General features: G+C 43.3%; 2 protein-coding genes across 2 annotated transcripts in view; one reads left to right on the plus strand and one right to left on the minus strand.

Annotated features, from left to right (window-relative positions):
• The window catches only part of LOC137417302 (vacuolar protein sorting-associated protein 4A), a 297,125-nt gene that overhangs the window by 88,155 nt on the left and 198,656 nt on the right, over nucleotides 1-10,314 (minus strand). The gene's annotated exons all lie outside the window — the stretch shown is intronic.
• DPY19L3 (dpy-19 like C-mannosyltransferase 3) overlaps nucleotides 1-10,314 on the plus strand; it is a 69,568-nt gene that overhangs the window by 39,644 nt on the left and 19,610 nt on the right. Inside the window, exons 6-13 of the mRNA XM_068103147.2 lie at nucleotides 1,608-1,753; nucleotides 5,455-5,578; nucleotides 5,722-5,856; nucleotides 7,596-7,832; nucleotides 7,991-8,077; nucleotides 8,317-8,390; nucleotides 8,652-8,825; nucleotides 8,958-9,080. Of these exons, the coding sequence (XP_067959248.1) occupies nucleotides 1,608-1,753; nucleotides 5,455-5,578; nucleotides 5,722-5,856; nucleotides 7,596-7,832; nucleotides 7,991-8,077; nucleotides 8,317-8,390; nucleotides 8,652-8,825; nucleotides 8,958-9,080 (1,100 nt within the window). The remainder of the gene's footprint in view (nucleotides 1-1,607; nucleotides 1,754-5,454; nucleotides 5,579-5,721; nucleotides 5,857-7,595; nucleotides 7,833-7,990; nucleotides 8,078-8,316; nucleotides 8,391-8,651; nucleotides 8,826-8,957; nucleotides 9,081-10,314) is intronic.

A 10,314-nucleotide genomic window follows, 5' to 3' on the forward strand; every position in this document is an offset into this window, starting at 1 on the left:
TGGGTGCCGGGCGAGTTCCTCCCCGACTCCACGGCACCATGGTCCGCGGCACAGCAGCGCTCCGCTCTGCAAGAGACCGCCCAGAGGTTCGCCCCGGTGCCAACGGCATGCCACGGGCACCCACCGACGCACGTCGCCCCGGAGCTTCGCACGGCGGAGTATGTCTTCGTCCGCCACGATGCCCATCGGACACCACTGCGGCCCCCGTACGACGGGCCTTTCCGCGTGCTGGAGACCGGGGCGAAGCACTTCACCCTGGACATCGGCGGTACTCCTGACCGCGTTTCGGTAGACCGCCTCAAGCCGGCCCACCTCGATGTGGACCATCCACCGCCAGTGGCCCGACCCCCACGTCGGGGCCGCCCTCCTGCGGGCGGACCCCCGGCACCGCCCAGCCCCGCCGCCACGCCGCCCCCCGGTCCTGCACCCATCCCACGGGCAGCCAGGGGCATCCCACCTGGCATCCCTGCACCCCGGACGCCGCCGATCGCCAGGGGGCGCTTCGGCCGGGTCATTTGTCTGCCCCGCAAACTGGCCCTCCAGGTGCGCGGGAATTCTGGGGGGGCGCGTGTGGCGGACACAAAAGCCCACTGGCGTGGTGACATCATTCCACGCACCAAGTGGGCGGTGGCCACGCCCGAGGGGTAGGCGTGGCCTCATGATATACACCGGGCGACCAGCCCGGAGCAGTTCAGTGTTACAGTGTGCTCTTACAATAAAGACGTTTATATGTTACCGCTTGTCCGCTTCCTCCTTGCTCACAAGCAGCGCGCGTAACGCCGCGCTTTACTATCCTATTTGATTTGTGATCGATGCGGAATTAAAATGATCTTAAACCACTTTAGGTTTTTAGGCCACTTTAGGTTTATGTCGGGTAATGGGGTGAGCAGTGTTGCTCCGGGTGGATAATGGAAGTGGGTTTAGAACTCTTGCACTAGACAAAACAGTAATTTATTAGCTCGCAGATTAAACTTTTAAGTAACGAATGTGCTCCCACCCTGTTCAGAATTTGAGGTAATGATGCTGAGGTTCTGCCACCTCTGAGCTCGTCAGTGGGTCTCCATAACGTTTCCATATTGCTGTTTCTGTTGGGAGGTTAGGGTTAGGGATGGAGACATGTGAGAGGGTGAATAAGAAAACAGACCGACACTATAGGCCAACCGCATCTCCTATGATATCACCTGTAAATTGACGCAAGCTGAAGAAACTAAGACATACGAGACTGCGGATACAGGACTGTACTCTAACATTAACAGAACTGCTCGCCATTTGCTTTGAGGTGGAAATCAGGAACTAAAAACTGGAACTTTTGCCAAAATTTGCATGTTTTTGAAAACTTGCTTTGTTTTGTCTTTACTTCCAGTCTTGAACTATTAATCTATTATATCAGATGTGTGCACCTGCAAGACCTAGAAGTGTAAAGTGTCATGATTTTTATAAAGTATTTTAATGGCTCTTTTAATTATGGTAAGTCTGATTAAAGGGATGGAGAAAACACAGCCATCGTGCTTTAAATGGAAACAGCAACAGACGTTGTCACGCTATGATGGTGTTTATAACTATTGTAAATTTTCTAATAGTCACCTGTTTTTTATTTATTTTGACAGCACTGGCTGGAGCCTGTGTATTTTTACATTTACACGGTATTTGCACTGCAAGGTGTCTACATCTTCGCTTTGTACATGATCAGCTGGATGCTTAGTGGCTCTTGGTTGGCTGGCCTTCTGGCAGCAGCCTGGTTTATGTCGAACAGGTAAGTTGGGCCTTGTTGTGGTTTATTATTCCAACTGACTTTCTCTAATTCAAATTAAAAGGCTGTCCTAATTTTGAAAATTCATACGATTTTTGAGTACATTCCTTGTTTCATTCCCGTTTACATTTTTTAATTTTTTTTTTTTTTTTGTTACTGGAACTTTGCCACTGCCAAGATTCCTTCATGATGTACAATCTAGAGCCAGTCCTCAAAAAAGTAAACTGGAAGCAAGACAGAAATAAATAAATAAAGAAGGAAAGACGAGTAAAAAAACCCCACCCTTGAAGAGATCAAAACCAAAAAAAAAGACAGGAGATGGAAGAAGACTTTGTTGACTACAGTAAGTGTTCCGCTATTCAGAAGTAGTGCAAAATAAAGTGCAATTGAGCTTCAGGTAGATAATCGATTTTAAAATTGGCAAAACACTCCGGGACAAAACATTGATAAGTGTAAATAGCTACGGTATTTGTATTGCATCAGGTATTTATTATTTCTTGGCAAAATGATACTTCGTATGTTGGAACTCAAGTTTGTTCACGGCATTAAAAAAGTCAAGGTCCAAAGAGGTCTATCGGGGGTCAAAGTGGGTTTAACCCCCAGAAATAGGAATTTGCTTTTTCCTCTGAAACGACACAATTTTGATGAAACGTGACCACAAGCTTCATCACCCATGATGTACTAAACTTTGTTCACGGCATTTTTAAAAAATCAGACCCAAAGGGGGCCTATTGGGAAATTCCCCCCCAAAATAGGTATTTGCTTCATTCTCAGAAAGTACACATACAATTCCAATGAAAGTTGACCACAACATTCCCGTTCATCACCCGTGATGTACTAACTTTTGTTCACAGCATTCAACAAATTGGGGTCTAAGGTGGTCTGGGGGTGTGAGGAAGGGGTGGGTGGAAGGGAGAGGTTGACCCCAAAAGAGTTTTTTTTTGTCTGTTTATTTAGTCTTGTGATTACGTTAGTATGATTGTACAACTATTAGTTGTCTCTTAACAACTATTGAAATTGGTTTAAAATACCGTGATACTGTTTGAAATACCTTTAGTCAGTGTAGTATATTGCTTTATTCTACCAGGTGTGCGCCCAGGGGTATTGCCCCTATTTTTGTATTTTCCTGCTCTTTTGTTGTTCTCCCAGTTGTTGGTGTATATTTCTTGATATTTATTTTTATATATTGATTTTGTCTTTTTGCAATTGATGGGGTTGTATTTGTCGCTGTTTCACTTTCCTGTGTGGCATCTTCTATTTGCGCCCGTGTTTTCATTCCATAACTCATGGGGGATGACTTGGCTACGCAGCTAGTGGGACATCCCGCGAAGCTCAATTATAGTGCGGCTAAAAAACGTGGCCGCGAAAGCTGTGAAAACGCGAAGCACAGGGCTGCAAAAGCCATGAAAACATGAAGCACACGGCCGCGAATGTCAATGCAGGTCATGTGGTAGATACGATGAAGTGTTTTCATTCTGTACAGTAACTCGCGGGGGATGACATGTCTACACAGCTGGTGGGACATCCCACGATGCTTGCTTATAGTGCAGCTAAAATACGTACTGTATTTTTATGCGGCAGCGAAAGCCGTGAAAACGCACAGCACAGTGCCGTGAATGTAGAAGCAGGTCATGCACGCGGCTTGTATAAGATGTTTTTTGCGCATGTCCAGTTGCTTTGTGCATGACTGGTGAAAGATGGGTTTTATAACTGTCATGCTCTTGGCTCATGGAAAAATTATATATACATACAGTCATGGCCAAAAATATTGGCACCCTGGCACTTTTTTCAAATAACTCACACTTTTCTATAAAAAAATAAGTTGAAATTGACCAAAATATTTTGTCTCCACAATTCTTTATTTTACTGTTAATATTACAGAACCTTTGTTTTTTATTCAGAACTTAATATGTCCTTTTAAATCAGAAAATAAAAGGAAATGGCATTTACAAAATTGTTCACACCCTAGACATAATATTTGGTAGCACAACCTTTGGACAAAATAATTGCAGTCAAGCTCTTCCTGTAGCCATGAATGAGCTTCCTACACCTCTCTACTGGCAGTTTGGCCCACTCTTCTTGTGCAAACTGCTCCAGCTGTCCCAGATTTGAAGGGTGCCTTCTCGTAACTGCTGTTTTCAGATCGCCACACAGGTGTTCAATGGGATTTAGATCTGGACTCATTGCTAGCAACTTCAGAACAGTCCAGCGTTTTGTCTTGAACCATTCCTGTGTGCTTTTTGAAGTGTGTTTGGGGTCATTGTTCTGCTGCAAGACCCTTGACCTTTGGCAGAGACCCAGCTTTCTGACACCGAGTTGAACATTGCATTCCAAAATGCCTTGGTAATCTCCTGATTTCATGATGCCACGCACACATTCAAGGCACCCAGTGCCAGAGGCAGCACAGCAACCCCAAAACATCACTGAACCTCCTCCAGATTTGTCTGTAGGGAAGGTGTTCTTTTCTTTGAAGGCTTCATTTTATTTTCTGTAAACATAGAGATGATGTGCTTTACCAAAAAGCTCTACGTTGGTCTCATCTATCCACAGGACATTCTCCCAGAAGGATTTTGGCTTGTTCAGGTGTGTTTTGGCAAACTCCAGCCGGGCTTTCTTATATCTCTCTCTCAACAGTGGGGTCCTCTATAGAAGCCCCTTTCATTGATTTGGCAACGGATGGTGCGAGTTGAAATTGTCGTACCTTGTGTCTGAAGGTCAGCTTTATTCTGTTTGGCAGTTGATCGAGGTGCTTTCTCCACCATTTGAACAATCCTTCGCTGCAATCTTCGATCAAGTTTTCTCTTGCGGCCACGTCCAGGGAGGTTCACTACAGTGCCATGGGCCTTAAACTTCCGGATAACATTGCGTACGGTGGATACAGGAACATCAAGGTATCTGGAGATGGACATGTAGCCTTGAGATTGTCAATGCTTGGCTACAATCTTGTGTCTGATCTCCTCAGACAATTCTCTGGTTTTCTTTCCTTTCTCCATGCTCATTGCGGTACACACAGTGACACAAAACAGCAGAATTACTTCTTTTCTCTGTTCAAACTGGTTGAATGGGTGATTTTTATAATTGCAGGCACCTGCAACTCACCACAGGTGAGTTCAATTCCAAAGTAAAGGAGAATCACCTGCTTGAAATCGAATTCTTTCTAACAACTTCTAAAAGGTGCCAATATTGTCCGGGCCATTTTAGGATTTCTGTGTGGAATAAGCTAAGTTCAGTAATTTTTTCAGCTTTTTTTGTTTTGTTTCACTGCAAACCAGAGAAATAAAATTGTGGATACCAAAATATATTTTTATTTCAACAATTTTCTGGAAGAAATGGTGTATTATTTGAAAAAGGTGCAAGGGTGCCAATATTTTTGGCCACAATTGTACATATATATGTGGATATATGTGTATATGTATGTGGATTGCTTGATGTCATTAATGACAAATGGAATTGATGGACTACTCTGGAATTTGGATAAGCTTCAACATAATTTACACTAAATCCAAACAAGTTTTTCATTAAGGCATGAAATTTGAAGAGCAGCTGATTAAGTAGCATAGATTTTAATTTCTCTCACTTTTAATTTTAATCAGTTGTTTGTTCAAGTTGAAAAAAAATTAACAAGCTATTATTTGGCATATAATAATTTGGTGCATACAAAATAAATCAAGTGAACATATCAGTTTCTTTTTAATCTTCTCCAGACTTGATACAAGCCGGGTAGAGTTCACCATCCCTCTACGGGAGAGTTGGGCCCTACCTTTTCTGGCCTGCCAACTTGCTGTCCTGACCTTCTATTTCAAGCATCCATTGAGGCCCATCTATGAGGTCTGTCAGAGGTCTTTGGGTCTGTCAGGCTTGATAAAGCAGGCAAAGCTTTTGTGTTTCCAGTTTGAGGTCTCTTCTGATGTTAGTTTTTTTGTAGGTGGGGCATTAATTAGAGATAAATGTGACTTTGTCCCTGTTTGCAGACCTGCAGTCACATCCTTTTGTACATTTTCACCTTCTCATTCTGCCTCTGCTGGCAATTCAACCAGTTTGTTATGCTTATCCAAGCAATGGCACTTTACAGCTGCTTATGTCTCAACCTGCTTCCTCAGACAAAGGTGATTTTATTTTTTTTTTGTCAAAGAAAATGGCAGTGCTGGCATTTTGAGAAATCATTGAGGGTTATCGGGCAACAACGTTTTTTTCCCTCTCGATGTTATACATTGTGTGGAAAAGAAAGTGGATATATGTGCGGCTATAATTCCTGACCTTGCAGTCGAGTGCTCGCACGAATCGTTGTACTGACAGTTTTGTCTTACTGCTGTCGACTAAGTCTGAAACAGCGCCAAGACTGGTGTTTATAAACATTTGCAAATCCACCTGACCATCGCATGTTTTCTCTTTTGGATAGTGACGAACGATAATGCCCTGTGTACTTCTTTCCTATGCAGCACATAGCAGTGAGTAGCATAATTTGCTAGGGGTGTGGCTGTGCTGCTGATGCAGTACCCCCCCAACCCCTCCCTGTAGATTAGAGCAGGAATTTGCAATTTGTCCAGGGTGCCGGTGTCGCGAAATAAATCCGCCCCCATATAAACTCTCCCCCCGGCGATTCTGTACCGGTATAAACCCGCCCCCCGGCGGATACGTTACTCGCCCCCATCAGAATAGAATCGCCCCCCATTCTCGTTTACATTTCCATTAAATAAAACATATTTGCTGAGCATTTTCTCAACAAATAAGGTCTTGGCGTTTCAATACTCGCATTATTTATCGTTCTTGTTCGCTCTTGTTCAGTATTAAATACATCATGTATGGTATGGCAACACTGACACACTCTAGCTTCATATCGAATGTACTTATGTGACATGTACTTTAAAATTACTACATCTGAAACGAGCAATATGCTTTCTAAAATAAGTAGGAACCGTGATAGATAAATGAGATTCAACATTTAATAATGACTTATAGTGCTTATAAGTAAAACTCTGAGATATGTTATCAACAGATGCTGACCACATTCGAAAACGATTATCATAAGTCTTTGTCTAAAAGTTGCAACAAACATTGACATCTCCAACTTCTTGTATTGTGGCAACCACACAAAGCCAAATCCATACGGATATAATATAGTTTTCGGGTTAGGGTTAGGGTTTTAGTTATTTAATGTTAGTTTACACCAATATTCAGTTGCTCTAGTTGTAGATTAATTGTAAAATAACTCTTCCACAATCACCAAGAGCCATACAATTGTTACACTTTTTTTCCAAGTTTGAATATCTGTTGAAACATGTACATATATATTATGAGGGGGCCATTTTGTCACGGGGGAGAGTCTATTTCGTGGCAGGGGGGCGAATCTATTTCGAGGGGGGCAAATCTGTACCGGTACAGAGTCGCGGGGGGGGGCGGATCTGTTTCGGGGGCGGATCTGTTTCGTGACACCGGCGATAACTCACGTACTGTTAGCGGACACTGTGGGATCTTTAACGTCCCACCAACTCTTATTAGCAGACGGACCACCCAGTTTGACGTCCGTCCGAGGGACAGAAGACACATCAGTGAAACAGCAGTTAATAGCGGGGCCAAGATTTGAACGCAAGCTAGACAGCTCGATGGGGCGTGCGCACACCTTTAGGCTATCCTGACAGCCCTGCACTGTGGAGATCCTTTTCAAATGTCCCTGGCTCTCCTCTCAATTTACTTTTTTTGTTTCTCCTTTGATACGCTTGTGGAATTAGCTTTTGGTAATGACTTTCTACAAGTTTCTAACTTAAAACATTATTTTGCAACTGTTCGTTTCGGCTAAAGTATATGCAGCTTTGCTGTGCATACAATTTATTGTGTGTTGCTGCAGGTTTTCCGAGTGTTCACTGCTCAGGCCATCAGCATAATGCTCGTCGCAGTCCTTCAGTTCTTCAACTCCATGCTGCTTGGCTCTCTGGCACTCAGTTTCATCCTGGCCGCACATATCGTCCATTTCATACCCACCCCAGGTTTCCTCGTTCTTCCCCATAAACTCTTCAACCCTGGTGCGTCAGGGGTCTCCCTGAAACCCAAGGCAGAAGTCAGTGATTCATCGCAAACAACTCAGGTTCTCAACTTTATTTTACTGCTTAAAGCTATAGAAACAATGCCGTTACCATTTATATCATCCAATTAATTTCTGTGCAGGATTTACCACCATCAGCGTTGTATGATGCCGTGGCACACAGAGTGCTGGAGGTATGACAGTCTTTCCTGACCTTGCAGTCGAGCATTTTATGGCGTTTGGCTTCTCTCTGCCTGCACCTGCTTGTCATCACCACTCTGACTGTACTTCTGAACTGTGCAGTAAAGGTACATGTGTGCTTTAATTTTCTTTCTTTCTTTTTTTAAAGAATGCAAAGTACGAAGCATTTCCCCACAGCGTTTGTTTTGGTGTTTCGATTTAAAGACTTGCTGCATTTTGTTAAACCAAGAAGTGATACTTATTGGTGCTGGTGCTGATTGGTGCTGTGATTGGTGCTGCCTGATTATCATCCATTTTGCTTTGATGTTTTAATCAGAGGTGTGTCGACATTGGTGTCTCTGTGCAGATGTTGCTGGTGGTGGAGTCAGATGAACACATCTTCAAGTTCCTGATGGCTAAGTTTGGCCTAAGTAGTACGAGGTAGTTGGATTTTACATACTTATTGCCTTCTCAAAACCCCTTTCACATAGATTCTGGCATTGCTCTTATTGCTATTCTTCTCAACACGACATTCCGTAGACTGAGTGAATCTATGCTACTGTATCAACTTTTTTGAACACATATTTCTGTGTTATCCACACTGTGATGGTCCCATTGTGACACCTGTATGTAGCTCACGTCTTGGGATTAATTAAATAATTGTTAATAGACATTCTCTTTCACTGTACGTTTGTGGGGCAGAGACATTGATGCGAAGCTTTACTTGTGTGAGAAAGCTTTCGGCTGGCTGCCTTTGGACACCTTTGAACGTCTCTCGGGCACAGCTTTATTTCCTACTTACGTTGTAGCCTTCACCACCTGCTTCTTCACCACCACCTCCCAATTCCTTCGGACACTTAAGGGCCATATTCATAGGTGTGTGTCTGTCTAGCTGCACGTGTTTTCTTTTCTTTCATAACTTGTCATGTGCCAAGTGGCTTATAGTTTGTACCAGCAAAACTGTAATATGTTGTCTTACTTTTTTGCTACCCCATGTTTCCCATTCAGTGCACAGGGAAGTAAGGCCTTCCTAAAGTGTGATGGAGAGCCAAGTCTGGTGTGTCAATCTTCAAAAAACTACCATTTCATCCATTCGCTGTGGTTTGGCCTTTTGGCCCTGTCCACCATGAGGTGGATCAACAGCTCTTTACTTTCTTAGACCCCCTCACAGTCCGTCCCTCTTAATATGCCCCACCAGCTCTGTTGGTGAATGTCTCTCCCTCCACTCCTCCTTTCCTTTTGTTGTTGATTTTTTTTTTAAATCTCAACTTGCTCCTTTTCCCACCCTCCCAACCAACTACGTACTGTGATTAAATTTCCATTGGTATGTAAATGACTTGTATGGAACGGGCAGTGTTTGCAATCTTGATAACCTTTTGATAGACCCATAAAATGTTTTAAGAACACCAATTAAAACCCATCATGAGACAAACGGTACAATTGAATACAAATTAAATGTCGATAAAATTATTTAGTTAATCCGTGTGTTTGCCCTCGTCTCACACCAAGACATCCTGATGCATCTTATGCTCCTACTCAATTCTTAAGTAGTTATGTGGGATGCCCTTCATTGGACACTTACCTTGTTACCCATCCAGCACAGTGGTCCTGTTGTCTGGTGGTTTCAGCTACAGTGGTTTCAAAGGTTTTCTTGTTTCAGGATGAGGTGAAGGTTTTCCCAGTTTTACCTCTTCTTATTGTTCTCTGTAGCCCTTCTACATTCACATTTAGTGGCTCTCTGTCTTGTTTAGGGCGAATCTTAATAAATAAATTAAAAACTGCAGTTGCCCATCATCAGTCTCTCACAGTGATTTACTGCGTTGAGGTGTCTCCATCTTGCCAGGCCGCCCGCTTGCAATCATCTTGCCACGCAGACTGCATGTGCATTATGGGATAACTAGTAAAAAGCCCATAAAAAATGACAGGTTGGAACAGTTTATTCGACGGTGCAGCTTCATGAGCGTGCCAAAGTCTGAAGCCTCGGCCTATTGTCAGGGGTGCTTATATCTTCTTTATTTATTTAGACATCCTACGGACGTAAACACTTGTTTTACTCTGTGCGCATTGCACATCACGTGCAGTGAATTTCACCTCCCTGCACCTTGTATTTATTGTTATTTAAAAAAAAAACACTTCTGTACACCGCCCTTCAGGCTTGGTTTGCAAGCCACCACGGTCTACAATTCCAATTAAAGACATAATTACTCTTTTATGGAAAATGTTTTTCTAGTTTGTTTTATCCTCAAAAATAGACCGGAGTGAATGCACATTTGTGGACCTGGTGTTGACTTAGCGGTTAGGGTGCCGGCTTGGGATCCTAGGATCCTGGGTTTGAATCCCGGTCGATCGCTGAATTAACACCATG

This window comes from Myxine glutinosa, chromosome 9 (assembly GCF_964187855.1).
Source record: "Myxine glutinosa chromosome 9, kmMyxGlut1.1, whole genome shotgun sequence".
Lineage (NCBI taxonomy): Eukaryota > Metazoa > Chordata > Myxini > Myxiniformes > Myxinidae > Myxine > Myxine glutinosa.